An 18,663-nucleotide genomic window follows, 5' to 3' on the forward strand; every position below is an offset into this window, starting at 1 on the left:
CACTACGGGCTGGCCACGGGCAACGCCCTGATCCAGCACCTGCTGCAGGAGGCGGCCCAGCGCCGCTCCTGGGCCAGCGGTGAGGCTGCCGGGGCACCCCGGGCTCCCTGTCACCATCACTGGGGGGTTGTCACCGGCCGGACGGGGCTGGCACGGGCTGCGGGGATGTGTCCCCTTCTCCTGGGTGTTTGGGGCTGCCTTTGCTTGTGCTGTCCCCAGCTGAGGTGCCTCTGAGCTCTGAACCCCTAAATCTCCCCAATTTCTCTTCCCTCCTGCCCCACAGAAGAGGAGTCAACTGAGCAGGCGTCGCAGGTGAGGGGCTGGTGCCCGTCCCTGGAGGGTCTCCTGGCTCAGGAAGGACGGAGGGCACTGTGGGTGTGACGTCCCCTCTGCCCTGGGGTGTCCACAGACATCTTCGCCCAGCCAGTCATCTGTCAGGGAGAAGAGCAGCACCCCGAGGAAGAGGAAGGCCCCTCTGCCTCCCCTGGGCACCCCCAGCCAGGTGAGAAATGGGTCCCCAGGTCCTCACCTGGCCTGGCAGGTGCAGAGCAGCCCAAAACACCTCGATGAGGGGTCCCCTCATTGGGGGGTCAGTGCCAAAAAGCCCCCTCGGGCACACAGTGGGATTTTGGGGTTTGCTGCGCCAGGAGTTGGGCTCAATGCTTTCTGTGTTCCCTGCAGGAGGACCGGGACGCCTACGAGGAGATCGTGCGGCTGCGGCAGGAGAGGGCCCAGTTCCTGCAGAAGATCCGGGGCTTGGAGCAGCAGGAGAAGCAGAGACGGGAGGTACCGGCTGCAGGGTCCTGGGGACGTGCCACCGTGTCCCCGGGGAGCAGAAGGGACAGGGGAGATGGGGACAGCACTCATCCCTCCCTGTTCTCTCCCTGGGTCCTGCCAGCGGGCAGAGCTGGATGAGGCCTCCCTGCGCTCCATGGAGAAACAGGTGAGGCCAGGGAAGAGCCTGGAGGTGACCTCAGCTCTCCAAGGGGTCCTGGTGCTGGGAATGCCACCAGGACTCTGCCAGGACCAAAGGGACCCTATTTCCATGTCCTGCCCTGCAGATCCAGGAGCTGGAGGAGCGGCTGGTGGCACGGGACGGGGAGAAGGAGAAGCTGGGCAAGGAGGTGGAGGCTCTGCGGAGCCGCCTATCCTCGATGGAGGTGGGTGTGGGCAGGACACAGCTGGCAGCGCCCAGGGCTGGGGACAGGGGCGTCACCTCCACCCTGCACCCCCAGAATGAGAAGGAGAACACGAGCTACGACATTGAGACGCTGCAGGACGAGGAGGGAGACCCGCTTGAGTTCCCAGGTAGGTCTTGCCAGCCTCCCAATGACACCTTGGGGAGGTGGCACTGGGCAGTGGGGGCACAGGTGGCACAGCCCCAGGTCCCTGTGCCCTGCAGGAGCGGAGATGCTGCTCTCCAAGAAGACGCTGAGCCCCTCGGCCGAGGAGCTGCTGGCCACGCTCCAGGGGCAGGTGCAGTCGCTGACCGTGCAGAACAAGGAGCTGAGGGAGAAAATCCAGGCACGTCCCCCTCTGTCCGTCCGTCTGTCCCTCTGTTCCTTGTCCCCTGGCCCACGGTGGCCTCACGGTCTCTCGGCAGGTGCTGGAGAACTACGAGCGGGATGAGAGCAGCCCCCCTGCCCCGGGGGACGTGGTGCCCGCCAGTCTGTACCAGGCCCTGCAGCGGGAGCTGGAGCGGCTGCGGGCGCAGGGCAGGGAGGCCACGGCGCGGGCCGGAGGGGACGGGCAGCGCGCGGCCTCGGAGCCCGTCCCGGAGGGAACCGCGGGGCCGCGTCCCGCCGAGGAGCCGGCCTGGGCCTGGGGCGAGTGCAAGGCGGCGCTGGGCGAGCTGGGGGTGCAGACATCCTCCTCCTCCTCACCCTCCGGCGAGCGGGAGCCGGGCGCAGAGCTGGCGGAGGCGCGGGCGGCCCTGAAGCGGGCACAGACCGAGCTGGAGGAGCGGGAGCGGCGGCTGAAGGAGCTGCGGGCCCGGCTGGAGGCCGCGGAGGCCGCGGCCTCGCCGGGAGCCTCTGTGGAGGAGGCGTCGCGGGAGAAGGAAGCGCTGCTGGAGCGCTGCGGGCGCGCCGAGGCCGAGGCAGAGGCGCTGCGGCGGGAGCTGGAGGCGAGGCCGCGAGAGCCGGCGCGGCAGCAGGCGGAGGCCGAGGCGCAGCTGGCAGAGCTCCGGGCCGCGCTGGCGCGCAGGGAGGCCGAGCTGGGCGCGCTGCGGGAGCGGCTGCGGGAGCACGAGGAGGAGGCCCCGGCGTGGCCGCAGCGGGCGCGGGCCGAGGGCTGGGTGCCCCGGGACGAGCACGCCCGCGCCACGGCCGCGCTGCAGGAGCAGGCGCGGGGCCTGCGGGAGCGCCTGGCGCAGCTCGAGGCCGCGGCCGACGCCAAGGCCCGCGAGGCCGCCCGGCTGCAGGCGGAGCTGGCGGCGGCCGTGCCGCGGGCGCAGCACGAGGCGGCCGAGGCCGGGCTGCGGGCGGAGGCGGCGGCGCTGGTGCAGCGGCTGCAGGAGCTGGAGCGGCGGCACGAGAAGACGTGCGAGGAGGTGTTCCGCGTGCAGCGGCAGGCGCTGTTCATGAAGAGCGAGCGGCAGGCGGCCGAGGACAGGCTGGGCGCCGCGCAGAAGCAGCTGGAGCAGGCCCAGGATGAGGCGCGGCGGCTGCGGGAGCTCCACGGCCACGCCGAGGATGCGGCACGGCTGGTCAGGGACAGGGACAGGAAGGTAGGGGACGGGAAATCACGAGGGGCTGCTCGGAGGGGAATGGTGGCCTTGGAGCCGCACGTGTAGAGTCACAGAATTTGGGTTGGAAGGGATCTTAATGCTCATCCCGTTCCACCCCCTGCCATGGGCAAGGACACCTGCCACTATCCCAGGCTGCTCCAAGCCCCGTCCAGCCTGGCCTCGGACACGGCCAGGGATGGGGCAGCCACAGCTGCTCTGGGTAACCTGTAACCCGTGCCCTGTGCAGATCACGGAGCTCTCCAAGGAGGTTTTCAGGCTGAAGGAAGCCCTGAACGCCCTCCCCGAGTCGGGAGGTCCACCACAATCCCCACCCAACACGGCCGCGCTCCAGGCGCGGATCCAGGCGCTGGAGGAGAAGCTGGAGGTGGGTCACCTGGGGGGTTCGGGGCTCCCCCGAGCCCCCAGCCCTGTGGCCAAACCCCCTCCCTGTGCTGCAGGAGACAGAGACGAGGCACAGCAAGGTGGTGACACTCTACCGGAGCCACCTGCTCTATGCTGTGCAGGTGAGCTGGGGACAGGGCTGGGGACAGCTGGGGACACTGGGGTGGGGGCTGGGCCATCCACAGGAGGCAACGGAGGGGATGAGCCAGGTGCCAGCCCAGGGACACGCACGGAGCCTCCCTGATGTCCCCACCAATGTCCCCTCCACCCCAGGGCCACATGGACGAGGACGTGCAGAGACTCCTGTGCCAGATCCTGAGGATGCAGCGGCTGCAGGAGCAGGGCAGATGAGCCCCTGCCAGCACGGGTGGCACAGGGACAGGGGGGACAGGTCTGTCACAGCACCCTGTGTGTCCCTTTGCTTGTCCGGGCACCCAGCCCACCCCCAGCACAGCAGCAATAAAGTTATTTATAGTCACACTAATGGGGTGGCTCCTCTCTGGGGGCACCGGGGTGGGCACGGGGGGCTGTGGGGACCTGGGGACAGCAGGGGATCGGTGCCACCGTCTCCAGCCCTGCCATCCCTTGAGGGGAACCGTGAAGGAAGGGGAGAGGTGGGAACCCTCTCGGCCAGGGCTGGAATCCCTTTCCCAAGGGCGCGGGGCGTGGGTGGCAGCACGCTGGGAAGCGGCCCCGTCCCCACGGGAACGGCACTTCCTGCGAGGAAATGGGCTGGGGAGCGCCGGGATCCGGCGGGGACACTGCGGTCCCAGCTGGCCCTGCTGCGGTGAGCGTTTGGGGACCCTGGGGTCCCCACGGGCAGTGCAGGGGGTCTTGGAGGTCTGGGGTGACCCCACAGCGCCGGGTTTGGGGCACCCCCAAGTGCAGGGAAAGCAGAGCGTGTCCCCTCTGGGGGAGAGCCAGCCCATGGCTGTGGCGGGAGGTGACAAGGGCAGGACATGTCCCTGTAGTGCTGGGCTTGGGGAAAGCAGGGAGCTCAGCTCAGCTCCAGGCCAGGCTTTGGGGGTCTCTGTGAGGGACAGCCCTGCCCTGGATGGAGGTGGGGACCCACCCGAGGGACACAGACCCCTGATTCCAGTGTGGGACTGCAGGGAGGGCTGGACGTACCCCTGAGACATTCCTGTAGGAACAGTGGGAATTTTCACCCCCTCTCTGTCCTGGCTGTAGGGTCTGACCCCTTTGGAACCCATCCCTCTGCAGGGTGTGTGGCAGGGCTGGGGGGGAAACTGAGGCACAGCAGTGTGGGGTGGCCCCAGGGTGATGTCCCTGGCCCCCTGAGGACATGTGGTGTCTGTGCTGTCCCCAGAGCTGGGGTTTGACCGTCCTGCCTGTCCCCGCAGGTGCCCGGGCAGCCCCGCTGAGTCTCCTGGCATGAGGTGGCTTTGGCTCGTGGCTTTGGTGGCACCTGCCTGCACTGTCCCCTACAACGGCACGGCGGGGAGCACTGGGGATGGGGACAACGGGGACGGAGGTATGGGGGACTGGGGGAACTGGGATGGAGGCTGGGGGGATCTGGGGATCCTGGATACAGCAGGACTGGGCAGACTGGGAGCACTGGGGTTGGAGATGGAGGGAGCAGGGATGGAGGGGACTGGGGACAGCGAGGGGACAGGGGATGACGACAGGGTCTCCAGGGAGAGAAGTGTGGGGACACTGGAGGGACTTGGGACATTGGGGTACAGAAAATGGGCATGGAGGGATTGATGATGCCTGGGGATCTGGGGACATGAGGGGACCGGGGGCAGAGGTGGGGGTCTGGGGACACTGGGAATGGCATTGGGGGGCCCAGGGAGGCCCAGACCCTTCCTGATGCAGTGTCCCTGCCGTGTCCCCATGTGTCCCCCAGGCCCCTGCACCCCTCAGCACGGCTCCCTGGGCACTGAGGTGCTGCTGCTGTGCCCGGGGGGTGCGGCCGAGTGGCGCCAGGGGGACACCGTCCTGGGCACGTCCCCAGCCCCGGGGCTGGCCCTGCCCAACGCCAGCCTGGCCCACGAGGGCCACTACAGCTGCCACCACCCTGTCACCGGCGAGACCTGGGCCACCATCTGCCTGCGGCTGGGCTGTGAGTGCCCCCCCAGCCCTGCTGTGACCCCACTGCTGGCCGGGGGTCCCTGGGGTGCTGGCAGTGGGGTGACCCCTGTCCCCTGTGCCCTGTCCCCTGCCCCAGACCCGCCCCCGCCACCGGCCATCGAGTGCTGGGCCACCAGCTACCCCCAGGCTGTGAACTGCTCCTGGGGGCTCAGCCCCGAGCCCCTGCTGGACACCGACTTTGTGGCCACCTACAGGTGAGTGGGGGTCCCCAAAGCTTGTCCCCGTGTCACCCAACCCTTGGCAGCTGTCCTCGTGTCCCCCAGGCACGGCACAGACGCAGGTGAGTGCACCCTCACGGGCCCGCGGAGCTGCTCCTTCGGGGACCTGCAGGTGTTTTCCCTCACTCCCTACGAGCTGAACGTGACGGCCCGGAACCCCCTGGGAGCCGCCTCGGGAGCGCTGCCCTTCCTCCTGGAGAACATCAGTGAGTGCTGCGGGACGGGGGACACTGGGGTCCCCTGCAGGACCCTCGTGTCTCACCCTGCGGTGTCCTTTGGGGGCTCTCCCCTGCTTGGGATGTGGGATCATCAGTGCCATGGTTTTCTGGGGCTCAGACTGTCCCTGCACAGCTCACAGGGGGACATGAGGGCCCTGTCCCCAACATGCCGTGCTGGATCCTACAGCCACATCCCCCCTTCGTCTGAAAATGAAGGAAAGTGACTTCTTCCATGCAGTGGTGGGACAAGAGGGTTGGTTTTAATCTGAAGGAGGATTTAGATGGGATATTGGAAAAAACTCTTGGCTGTGAGGGTGGTGAGGCCCTGGAATGGAATTCCCAGAGAAGCTGTGGCTGCCTCTGGATCCCTGGGACTGTCCAAGGCCAGCCTGGATGGGGGCTTGGAGCAACCTGGGATAGTGGAAGGTGTCCCTGGTGGGCTGAGATGATCCTCAACGTCCCTTCCCACCCAAACCATCCTGGAATTCTCTCACTCCTTGTCTCCCCAGTAAAGCCGGACCCCCCTGAGGCCCTGCGGGTCTCCCCCATCCCTGGGGAGCCCCAGAAGCTGCTGCTGGAGTGGAGCCCTCCATCATCCTGGCCATTCCCGGAGTATTTCCCGCTCCACTACCACATCCGCTACTCCCGGGACAACGACTCCGTCCCCACCACGGTACTGCCACCCTCCCCGGGTAAACTGAGGCACAGCTGTGGCTGTGCCCGGCGTGTCCCTGACCCCGCTGTCCCCAGGTGGGGCCGTACGAGCTGACATCCCACATCCTGACGGGCCTGGAGCCCGGCAGCCTCCACCACATCCAGGTGGCCGCCAAGGATGTCACGGATTCCGGGGAATTCAGCGCCTGGAGCCTGCCGGCCTTGGGGACACCCTGGGTGGGGCAGTGACAGCCAGGCAGGGCTGCTGTCCCCATCCCAGGCCTGTTGCTGTCCCTTGTCCCACCCCAGCAGCACGGAGCCACCAGTGCTGCCAGGAATGGGCAATAAAAGGGCTTGAGGCTCCGTCCCTGTTCTAATTCGGATGTTTGTGATGGCTGAGCTGCCCCTGGGGTAGGTCTCTTCACCGCCCTCAGGGCCAGTCCCTTTGCTGTTCCAGAACAATCCCTTGGTTTTCCTGCTGTTTGACCCTTTTTTGCCCTTGGGGTCGGTCCCTTTTCTGCCCCAGCGCGGTCCCTTCGCCCTCCGCCCCAGCCCGGCCCTCAGCGCCCACCGGGGCGGGGCTGTCCCGGACACGGCGGGCCTGAGGGGTGGGCGGCCATGTCGGACGTGAGCTGAGGGGGGAGCGCCGCGATTAACGAGGGGCTCCTGCTCCCTGCGAGGCGTTCCCCAAGCTAAGACGACAGCAGACCGGAACCCCGGGGCTCACAAGCCTCACACCGGAGCCTCGAAGGGTTCCAGACCTCACACCGGAGCCCCGTGGCCGTTACAGACCACCCCGCCCCCCCCGCCGTGCCCCCTGATGGTCCCGCCCGTCGCTGTCTTCCCGCTCTCCGGTCGGGGAGGGGGCACCGCGCGCATGCGCAGCGTGGATCGCGGACTGTGGCGCCCCCGCCTGGTCGCGGCGCGTCCCGCTGCTCGCAGCCCCTGCGCGCGGGGCCGGGAGACCCCGGGGCTCAGTCTCTGAGGGCTGGGCCGGTGGCGGGAAACGGGGCCGGGTATGGAGGGGTTTGGGTGCGAAAGGGACCCTAAAGACTGTCCTGGGCCACGCCTGCCACTGCCATGGGACACCTTCCACTGTGCAGGGACACCTTCCACTGTGCAGGGACACATTTCCCAGGCTGCTCCAAGCCCCGTCCAGTCTGGCCTCGGGCACTGCCAGGGATCCAGGGGCAGCCCCAGCTTCTCTGGGCACCCTGTGCCAGGGCCTCACCACCCACGCAGGGAAGAATTCCTTCTCACTCTCCCATCTCTTGGATTTGATGGGGACCTAGGCAGGGATCCGCCACCTTCCAGAGGGCACCGAGCCCTTTCCCAAGCTTTGTCAGGCTTTGTGCCCTCCAGATTTTCTTCCCTGAGCTCTCCTGGGCTCTGGAAGCACTTGGCGTCCTCGCAGGTCGTTTTGGGAAAAGGGCTGGTTCTTCCCGTCCTGTGAAGTTCCACCTCGCTCCAGCTGATGGCACGATTGGGAGCGTGTGAAGCCGAGAGATTTTTCCCAGGAAGACAGAGAGCCTGTTGGACAAGATCCCAGTTTTCCATCTCGGCTAGCCTCACACCCGGCCAGTGCTCATTCCCACCAGGAACGAGAGCAGGGAAGAGCCTGGTTCTTATAAAATGAGAAAACAAATACGAGTCACCAGGTCGGGGATGGGACCGGAGCTGTCTGCGGGATGAGCAGCCGGCAGTTGGAGGCTCCAAAGGATTTCCAGCCCCAGGAATAGGCTCCCACCAGCAGGAGCTAATGGGATGTCAGTCCACAGGAAAGCTTCCTTCCATGGGACATGTGGGATGGAGGCAGTGATCCCTGCAGGCTCCCAGCTCCTCCTGTGTCTGCCTTACAGCTGTGTAACCTTCCAAACACACAGCAAAGGGAAAATCCCTGGGAAAGCGGCGGCTGCCTTCGGCCTCACGCTGGCAGTCGGCTCTGGTGTGTCCATTCCGTGGTCCCAAACCAGCTGGCCGGCACACCTGGGCTGTCCTGGGGTGATCCTGTAGCCCAAACAGCCTCGGGGGTGTCTGCAGTGAAATGGGGGGTCTGGGATCGGCCCTTTGGAGCAGCTGCTGGCTCGGGAATGCAGCTTTACAAGGCAAAAAGGGATTTACGTGAGGGGACAAATTTCCCCTCCTGGTTGTCTCGGTAGTTTGTGGATTTTGCTGTGTGAGCAAGAAAAAAAAAATAAATTATACTGCTTATTTCAGGGAGGCAGAATTGCTTAACACTTAAAACCAGGACCAATTATTTTTTCTTCCTGGCTCCATCTCATCACATCTGACCTTAGGAAGGACGTCAGCTCTCCTGCAAAATTCCCATATGTTAGGGTGACAATAATCACTAAACCGTCTCAGAGAGTGGGACTGGTTAATATTAAAAAAGGTGTTTAAGCTTCTTGTTGGTTCAGATTTTCCTAAAGCCTCTGCTGCAACACCAGGTTAGGACTGGAAATTCAGTTTAAAGCAGCAGAAATTCCTCATTCTTTCTACAGCATGATGGCAGATTCCTGAGAGCTTTTCTAGGATGATTCCCGTGTCATTTGTGCTTGTTTTGTCCTTTTGATTTTGGGTTCTGATTCCAAAATGGCCTTGGCAGGACAGGTTTAGTTGGTGCCTGGCAGCTCTCAGATCTCACAGATGTTTCTTCATCGTTTGTGGTCAGATTCTGGGGCTCTCCCAGTAACCGAAGGACACCACTTTTAATTAATTTATTTCCTTATTAATTTGTATCTGCAGGACAAGGCAGGAGCTCTCTGGGAACACGGGAACAGACTCAACTACACCCCAAATCCTCTCGGCCAAGGACACCTGGGGCAGTGTCACGAGAGCCTTTTCCAGTGGTATCCCTGACCCCTGGGCAGGCTGGGAAGGGAATCTCTGACAGCACAGGAGCTTTTTTTACTCCTGCAGTGTGACTTCCCTGGGTTTCCTGTGCCAGCAGCACAGGGCTGTGTAAGTCAAGCCATGATTTGGGAAGAAAGGAGCCTGCACACCCTGACTTTCATGGGTGGAGAGCTTGGCAATCCTCGCTTAGACCCTTTCCAGCCCAGGGTTTTGGCCTCAGGAGAAGGGACCTGCTGGGGAGCTGCCCCCAAAACCTTCTCTGCCTCTTCTTGCACCTTCCCAAAGCTCCTGGGTTTAGTCTGGGGCTTGTTCTACCTCAGCACTGGAAAATTCACAATTACAGAGCTCCCGAGTGGCCCCTCGGTGCCAGGCAAAGGGGCTCTGCTGCTTCCTGACGCTGCCCCTTCCCTCCTTGCCTTTTACAGCCCCTCCAAGTGCACTAAAGCTGCTGATTGCCATGTAAGGGATAATGCTGGGCACTAACAAGCTCACCTCCCTTTTAAAAGCCAGTGCTGGTCCCAGGAGATCTAATTTAGGAACACGTGGAAGGCCAGGGTGCCCTGCAGGGCTCCGGGGTGGGAGCTGCTCCGTGAGGAGCTCTGCTTGGCTGCCAGAGCCTGGAGTATTTTTATCCATTATCCAAGCTGCCAGAGGCTCCCGGCCCCACCTGAGCCTCGTGCAGGACAGCCTCACCTCTGCAGCAGGCCTTTGTTCTGCCAGGGACTGGCAGCAGGAGTCTGTGGGAATTCCCGTTTGTCCTTTGCCATGGGCTTGAGCCCCCGCCTGCTTTCCCAAAGGCTTTGGGAGAGGATGGCAGAGCTCCCCAGAGCTCATCCCGTGATGTCAGACTGGCCCAGCAGGGACAAGGACGAATTCACGAGAGCAGAGCACGAAGATTCTGATGAAATGCAAAGGGAAAAGGCCTGGTTCCCAGTGGGTGTTTGGATGTGGGAAGGTGTTTCTCTGACACAGAGAAATAAATCTTGGAGAGGGGCTTTGGACAAGGGCCTGGAGTGCCAGGACACAGGGAATGGCTTTGCACTGCCAGAGGGCAGGGACGAACGGGATGTGGGGATGGAATTCCTCTCTTTGAGGGTGGGCAGGCCCTGGTGCAAGGTGCCCAGAGAAGCTGTGGCTGCCCCTGGATCCCTGGAAAGTGTCCAAGGCCAGGCTGGATGAGGCTTGGAGTCACCTGGGATTGGGGAAGGTGTCCCTGTCCATGGCAGGGGTGACGCTGGATGGGATTTAAGGTCCCTTCCAATCCAAACCATCCTGGGATTCTTGGTGCTATAAACCTGTGTTCCTAACAAGGACAGAACCCCCCAAAGTCAGAACACCCCAAGGTGGTGACATGCAGCCCCAGGAATGCCATGGTGATGGGAGTGACAGGAAATGAATGGGGTCCTGGGTGTCCAGAGACGAGCAGGAGACATGAAAGCAGCCAGCTTCACCCTGGTCAATATGGTCTGCTTTAAACTCTGTTTTTACTTCAGATTTGGGCTGCCAATAACTCCTTCAAACAATGATCTAATGCCTGTGTGAATGTTTGTAAAACCTCACTGCTCTGGCAGGTTGAGCTCTTGCCAAGAAGCAATCACATGTAATTAGGGAGAAGGAGTTGGAATCTCCTGGCCTTGCAGTGCAGCACATTTTCCAGTTGTGTTTGTCCCATTTGGACCATCTCATTCCCGGGGTGTGCTCCGAGCTGGGCTTTGTGGGACACGCTCCTGTCCCCGAGGGAGTCTTGGTGGGAAGCACTGCCAGAAACTTGCTGGAAAACACGAGGCACCTGCGCTGGGCAGGGTGGCAGGGTGACAGGGACAGAGCCTGGCACAGGCAGAGCCACAAATGGGGTTTTGGGTGCTCGATTCTCTCCACTTTTCCTGCTCTGCAGGAGATTCCTGAGGAGGCTTTTCAGGCACGTTGGGTCTTGAATGGGAACTGGGAGCGTGGAGAAGCTGTGAGCTTTTGAGGGACACCTGGAAAAACCCTTCCCTGGAGAAGGGAGACAGCCCCAATCTGCCGTGGGACTGGAGAAGTTCAACTGTTCAGAAAGCCTGGAATAGTTTGGATTGGCTGGAATCTTTAAAGGACTTCAGTGCAGCTGCTGTTAAATGGTTGCTGCTCACACAATGAGAAGTTCCCAGTGGGAAATTAGAGCCTGTCCAGGACAGTAGATCCCAGGAAAAGGAATGAGGCATCCTTTGCCCACACAGAGTCTAAACCTCAGTCCCCACTCTCTCGCCTGGCACCTGAGGCCCCAAAGCACATTTCCAAGGAAGTTGGGAGTTTTGACATGGAAAGTTTGATGAGAAAACCCTTCTTGAAATTCCTGGAGCATCCTGAAATTCCTTTCACTCCCTTTTCCAGTTCTGGAGAGCCAGGCCTGTTGTGTGGTTCCTGGGGTGTTGTCCTGAAACAACAGGAGGTCAGGTCCTATGGGACAAGGAGCTGTTATTTATGGAAGGATTTTTTTTTCCTGAATGTGAGAGAGGAGAGGTGGATTCTGCTCTCCATTGGAGTTTGAAATCCTAAATTCCAGCCAAGAGTCATCACATAAACTCGTGCTGAAGAACCTGACCTAGTTGGAATAATTGGAGGTAATTGTCAGCTCTTTCCAGATGACAAAACCCTTAATCACCAGCAGATGCTCAGCCAACCTCACAAAAAATGCTTGAAACCCGGGGTGAATGGGGAGGAATTGCTGTCCCAGAGGCACCAACTTTCAGGAATGGGCCGGAATCTTCCTCAGGGGTTTTTCCAATACATGGTCACACTGGGGCAGCGGTTTGTGCTCATGGCTTGGGCATCTCTGCAGAAATCTGGAATTGTGCCACAAGCACACAGCTGAGTGACACTGGAGTATCCGGGAACAATCGGAGATGGAGCAACTCTGAAACGAGGAGCTGCAAGGTCGGGCTGCTCCATGGGTTCCTGTCCCAGATCCTTGAATCCAGGCTCTCAGATCCCTGAGGTAGCCTGGGGTTTCCTAAAGTTTGGGATGAGTTGGATGTGAGGTGCTGCACTCCCACAAAGCTGCAGGAGCTGCCTTGGGTTTCACCTGGGAGTTCCCTGCCGGTCAGCAAAGCCCTGAAGAGAGGAGATGGGATCTGGGAGGGTGAGGATGCCGAGGGAAGAGAGGGATACCTGGCACTGCCTGGGGTATCCCCGTCCCAGCTGCGCTCCTGGGGCTGTGGAGACACTGCACAAGCAGAAATGGTCCTTCTAGAAGGGTCTGTCCCCACCAGACAATTAACCCGGACTGCTAATTAGTCACAGAATTGTAGAACCATGGAATGTCCTGAGCTGGGAGGGTTCCACAAGGATCAGAGTCCAGCTCCTGGCCCTGCACAGACCCCCGACAATCCCACCCTGTGCCTCAGGCATTGTCCAAGCACTCCTGGAGCTCTGGCAGCCTTGGGAATGTGACCATTCCCTGGCCAGAGCACTTGCAAATTCCAGGAACCAGGGTTTGCAGAGGTGTTTTTCCTTGTACAATGAGATGGCGAAAGCAGAGGAAAACTGGGAACCCCTGGAGGTGGCCAGAGCAAGGAGCTGCCCTTGTGCCCAGGCAGAGGCTGTGACAGCTGGACTTTAATTACGCAGTGCTGTAATGAGCCTTTGGGAGGCTCTGGAGTGGCTCTCAGCACATTTGGTGTTTTACAGCCACGGGGATTCATCCCTTCCCGTACAGCCTCCTGCAGTGGGACCAATAACCAGGGATCCTGCCTGGAAACCAGCGGCTCCCCCGGGAGTGTCTGGGACAAGGCTCATTGCGGGCTCTGTGAAGTGGGCAGCGATGTGGAAACAGTGACAGCGGCACTGTTCCCATCAACCAGGGCTCTCCCATGGGGGGCAGGGGCTCTGCAGCCCAAAAAGGGGAGGAAAATGAGCCGCCACACCTTCGGGAAGAGCTCAGTGTGCCCAGGATGGGTGTGCAGGGCTGGCTGTGCTCCATTCCTGGCATGGAGCTGCTGGTCCAGCAGAGGCTGGGATGGAGCTGCTGGCCCAGGGGATGGAGCTGCTGGCCCAGGGGAGGCTGCGATGGACTTTGTGGTCCAAGGGAGGCTGGGATGGAATTCGAGGCCCAGAGGAGGCTGGGATGGAGCTGCTGGTCCAAGGGAGGCTGGCTGGGGGCCGTGACCTCCTGTTGGAGCACTCCAGGCCGACAGAACTCAGCAGCTGCATGAACTGGTTGTGGCCTCAAGCAAAGGCCATTCCTCCGCCGCTAGCTCCTGCCAGACGGTCCCAGCCAAAGCTCAGGGCCTCACGTCCCCTCTCAGCTCTGCTTTTCATGCGTCTCTCCCCAAAAAAAGGCCTGGGCCAGTGCCAGACTCCAGCAAACCCTTCGGAGCAGTCCCCCAGCTCTGGCAGGTCACCGGTGCTGGAACCAACCCCACGTCCTGCCTCTGCAGCCCAGACATCCTCCTCGGCTCTCGCTGCCAGCTCTGGAATGAGAAATGGCTCTGCTCTTCTGTCTGCTTCCATTTGAATCCCTCTAGGAAAGAGCTCGTGTTCTCCAGCTCCGTGCTGCTGAAATTAGCGCTGGCATCCTGCAGGATTCCAGCCTCGCCTCGCGCCTCCAGGAGTGGGAAGAGCTGCCGAGACTGCGGAGACAAGTTGGATGTGAGAGCCAAGTGTCCAAAAGAACACGTTCAGGAACAGCACAGTGAGCAGGAGGTGCTCCAGCACGGCAGGGAAATCATCCTGCTGAGGAGAAAACTCCCCCCAAAAAAGCGTTCTTGGGCAGCCAGGAGGGGTTAAACCATGGCAAGAGGTTTGGGACAGCTGCAGGATGCTGGAGTGGGCACTGGGATTAGAACCAGGATGATGGTTTTAGGTCACTCACAAAGCTTTCTAATTACGCTTTTTTGGGGGGAAAAAAAAGAAAAAAATGGTGTGTTTGATTCTGTAAGTGCTGAACATTCCACAATTGCTGTGTTTAATAAATACAGCGGGGGCTCCTAGGAGACTGAATGGGGCTGAATGAATGAAGTATGTGCGACATCTGAAACCTATTAGTTGGAGCAAACTGGTGGAGAGGCAGGAATTCTTCTCTTTTTAAAAATATTTATACATTTTCCTTTCATGTCAGGCCAACATCTTATTTGGGGTTATGTTCCAGTGGAAGGAAAGGTGTGTCGGGGGGAAATGCAGGGGGAGGGGAGGTGCAGGTTTGGGTCAGGCCCAAAAGGAGGAGAAGGGCTGGGTGGCTTTAGGGCCATATTTTCCTTTTGGAATGGAAGCCAGCGCATTGATCCATCAGGGCACTTTGCCCCAGCCTCGATGGGGATGGATATTTTGGGATTTGGTTCGTTCTGAGGTGTTCTGGGGAGCTTGTCCCACCTGGAGCTCCTCGCTTGAGGCACCAGAACTCTCCAGCCCTCTCCAAATGAGGTTTGTGGAGCCATGGGTCTGGTTCCACCTGGTTTGGATATTTAGGTGAATTAGAACACACATCCACTGTCCTCCCCACCACATGGACAGCTCCAGGAGATCCCAGCAGTGTCCAGCAGCAGTGGCAATGATGCCACATCCCGTTTCCACCCAGGCTTCTCCTTCTCATGCAGAATTACCTCCCCGACTTGGGAAAATAGGGAAAAATAGGGAAGATGGGTGGGAAGGACACAGAACATTCCGCCAGGGAATAAGCAGAGCTAAGAACTCTTCAGGAGCCGCTTCACCTGTGGGAAGTCTCTGGAAAGAGAGAGAAAGAGTTGACCAACACCCAGCTCCAGTCTGGGCAGATCATTCCAAATGGAGCCTGGATTCCTGCTGGAAGCTGTGATTATTTCCTGCTGGAAATTGTGGTTTTTTTCCTGCTGGAAGCTGTGGCTGTTCCTGCTGGAAGCTGTGGTTATTTCCTGCTGGAAGCTGTGGTTGTTCCTGCTGGAAATTGTGTTTTTTTTTCCTGCTGGAAGCCGTGGTTGTTCCTGCTGGAAGCTGTGGCTGTTCCTGCTGGAAGCCGTGGTTGTTCCTGCTGGAAGTTGCACAAATCTGGGACAATCTCCCACCTTTGGTTCTTCTCTCCGTGTCTCAGGAGCTCACCCAAGGCTTGCGGTGACATCTGAGCTCAGCTCTCCTTGTGCAGGAGCTCTGGATCAAAGCTCAGGATGGTGTCAAAAGGCCTGGATTTTGCAGAGTTTTCCAGCTGATAAGAGATATGTAAATTATCCCTGCTTTCCTGTCATCCCTAATGAGCTTTGTTCAGCCCACTTTTACTGCAGCACACACTCAACCCTTTCCCTTCAGGCTTCCTGAGATGAAAATGAGAAGTTTTAGGAAACTGGGAATTTGCAAATGGCTCCCATTATCCTTCTAATCTCCCCAACCTGATTAAATCAGAGGATATCTCCCACTCCATAGGAAACAGATGTTCCTCTTGCAGCAGGGACACGCAGGAGGCATCCCAAAATTTGTTTAATTTAGAGTCTCCTGGAGATGAGATTTTTTTGGGGGGTTTACAACCTTCGATGTCCGAGCTTGGATCTGGCTGAATTTGGAGTGGTGCCAGTCAGGAATTTCTGTGGAGCTTCTTTCCATCGTTAGTGAAGAGAAACTCAACATCCCTGAGCTGAGAGCTTGGAAAATAACTTTGGAGTGGTTTTTGATGGCATCTCTCAGTCAGTTTAGGGGTGAAAAAATGACTGGGACATGGGATGAGGCTGGGGCTCATTTTGTGATGGAATAGTGGAACCCATTCCAAGAGTCCATGAATGGATTTAACTCCTGCTGGAGCTGTAGGGAACGAGGCACTCGGGAAACATCCTTTTCCATCCCTCTGACTGCACTTTCTCTGTGGCATCTGTTCCCCATCAGCGGGAGGATCTCGGTGGATTTCAGTCCCATCAGTTTTGTCCACCTGTAACTCTCGGGTTTTCACACCTCTCCTTTTTATTTCTTTTCTTCTTTTCTACCAGGTGCAAACACAATCCTGGTTTTGCTGAAGACACTGTGGGAAGTTGCTCAGAGAAGCTGTGGCTGCCTCATCCCTGGAAGCGTCCAAGGCTTGGAACAACCTGGGAGAGTGGAAGGTGTCCCTGCCCATGGTAGGGGCTAGAACGGGATAATCTTTAAGGTCTTTCCAACCCAAACCATTCTGGCATTCTAAATGTCAGTGCTGTTTCTAAAATATCTCGATTTTCCCCTGCATTGGAGGTTCTCAGTGTGTGTCCATCTGTGCATGTGTGGGTGGTGGTTGCATTTCAGAATTTCCAGGACTGTTATAGCTCTTATGTTTTTTTCCAAACAGCTTCCTCCAGTGTGAGTTCTCCCTCCTGACGGATCCGGACCCCACTTGGAAGAGCTCTCCATGGGTGAGGGAAGCTGGATAAAGAAGCTGAATTAAAGCCTCTCTCACTGGGGGTGATTTAAGGATTCCTCCGCAGCAGAACCCTGTAACAAGAACGCGGGTTTGTTTTAGATATCGGACGCATCTTCCACCCTCCACGTGTTGATGGTACCAGTGACAAACTGTGGAAAAAACTCCTGAAGTGTGAGCCGAGAATTCCCTCCATCAGCCTTTTGCTGAGGTGCACAATTTACCCCGATTTTTCCTGATTTATCCCAGCCTCAGCCCTGCTCAGGCACATTCCCAAGGCGTGTCTCCTCCGAGCCTCTTGGGAGCACCATTTCCACGTCTGTTTGGACTGGCTGGACACGTCACCATCCCTGTCCCTGTCCCGGGGTGTCTCAGGCCAGGACTGGCTCCTGAGGGGAGAAGTGACCCATGGAATGTGAGGAGGAGGAGCTGGAGCCCAGAGGTTGGATGGGGCAGCCCGGGCAGGTGCTGAGCTGGTCCAGAATTAAACACAGCTCTGGTTAATGAAAGAAACTTAGGGCAGTGCTCTGGGCTTGGAAACTTGGTGGATTTGGAGCATTCCAGAGTCCTGTCTGGGGACAGAGGGACAGTGGCAGCAGTTGAAGGGGTGGCTTGGACCTCAGACAAGGGGACTGCTGGGGGTGTTAACGACATTCCTTTCCTCCTGAGGAAGGCACTGACCTCTTCCCTGTGGGAGCAGAGGCAGGACCCAGGGAACGGCTGGAGCTGTGTCGGGGGGTTGGGGTGCAGATCGGGGAATGGTTCACCCTCATGGGATGTTCCTGGCAGTGGGCAGGACTTTCCCAGTGCTCCTGGGCTCCACATTCCCCCATTTCCCTGCTGTCCCCAGCGGGGTGCCAGTGTTTGTGTCCTCGGTACCATCCCCAGAGCCCGATCCCAGCCTCGGAAGCTGGCATGGATAACTTGCATCAGAATAGTCCAAAAACTGGGATCAGCTTTGACCAGAAACACAGCATCCTTGGGCTGTGAAAAACTGCTGCAAAAACAGCAAGTTCAGCCTCCCTGGCTGCTGAGTTTTGTCTGAACACAGAGGCTGAATACCATCAGAATAGTTTGTTTTATTTCCAACTTGCCTGAAACCAGAGATTCCTGGGAGGTTTCCAAGCCAGTCGCTGAACCCAACTGGATTTTGATTGCTCTATTGCCTGTGAACCTGAAATCTGGAGCTGCTCTGATCCCTGCAGCGCTTTGGTTGTCCCAGCTCCCTCTCCCGGCATCCCAGTGACCCTTTCACAATCTCTTTGTGTCAGGCTGTGGTTTGTATTTGTTGTATTTTTCACATTCCCGATTTATCATGGAATGGGTTGAGTTGGATCCCGGAGAATCATCCAGTGCCACCCCCTGCCACGGGCAGGGACACCTTCCACTGTCCCAGGCTGCTCCAACCTGGCGTTGGACACTTCCACAGCTGCTCTGGGAATTCCATCCCAGCCCCTTCCCACCCTCCCAGCCAGGAATTCCTTCCCAAATTCCCATCCACCCTGCCCGCAGTGGGTGTGAAGCCATTCCCCGTGTCCCGTCCCTCCGTCCCTTGTCCCCAGTCCCTCTGTGCCTGCTGGAGGAGCAGCAGGATTCCTGTGTTAGGTCCCAGGCACGGAGGGAGCAGAGCTGAACCCGACTCCAGCCCATCCAAAGGTGGGGAAGCAGCCAAGGCCCTGGAATCCATCCTGGGCTGGGAGCAGAGCAGAGCCTGAGCTCAGCGCCGGGGCAGCTCCGCACATGGAACGTGACGGCTTTGGAGAGCGGCACCTCTGCGCTCCTCAGTTCCAGGAATGTTCTAGGAAGTGGGCAGGAGCCTCCTGGTGTGGTGAGAGCGGGAGCAGCCCCATTTCCCTGCAGTTTGGTCTCTCAGGATGTGCTGAGTCCCGGTGGTGTTTGGGGCTTGGAGCCCCCTGCCCCCCGTTTCCCCCAAGTGCTTCCCTCCCTTTATCCCCTTCCCTCTCTTCCCACCAAACCTTTTCCCTGTGGCTGGCAGAAAATGGGATTTTCTGGCTAATAACAAAATAAACACAGCAGCGTCCAGCACGGGATTGCAGAGGGAAAGGGGAGAGCCGGGGGCTGGGATGGACACGGAGCACAGGGCTGTACATCCCAGAGAGCTGGAGGTGCTGCAGGACAGGAAAATCCTGAGGGAAT

General features: G+C 59.3%; 2 protein-coding genes across 2 annotated transcripts; both read left to right on the forward strand.

Annotated features, from left to right (window-relative positions):
* ANKRD24 (ankyrin repeat domain 24) lies at positions 1-3,610 on the forward strand (the record flags this gene model as incomplete). Its single annotated transcript, XM_038163463.1, has 12 exons — positions 1-79; positions 284-312; positions 410-502; positions 682-786; positions 899-943; positions 1,062-1,160; positions 1,236-1,308; positions 1,403-1,524; positions 1,604-2,728; positions 2,976-3,113; positions 3,187-3,252; positions 3,404-3,610. Coding segments are annotated over 12 exons (2,052 nt in total), but the record flags the coding sequence as incomplete, so codon positions are not given.
* A 181-nt stretch (positions 3,611-3,791) lies between these two features.
* Positions 3,792-6,709, forward strand: EBI3 (Epstein-Barr virus induced 3). The gene is made up of 7 exons (XM_038164147.1): positions 3,792-3,917; positions 4,492-4,622; positions 4,998-5,213; positions 5,319-5,436; positions 5,506-5,666; positions 6,188-6,351; positions 6,429-6,709. Exons 2-7 carry the CDS (start codon positions 4,523-4,525, stop codon positions 6,579-6,581), a joined length of 912 nt encoding a protein of 303 aa, XP_038020075.1. The 5' UTR covers positions 3,792-3,917; positions 4,492-4,522; the 3' UTR covers positions 6,582-6,709.
* The last annotated feature ends 11,954 nt before the right edge of the window (positions 6,710-18,663 follow it).

This window comes from Motacilla alba, chromosome 28 (genome assembly GCF_015832195.1).
Source record: "Motacilla alba alba isolate MOTALB_02 chromosome 28, Motacilla_alba_V1.0_pri, whole genome shotgun sequence".
NCBI lineage: Eukaryota > Metazoa > Chordata > Aves > Passeriformes > Motacillidae > Motacilla > Motacilla alba.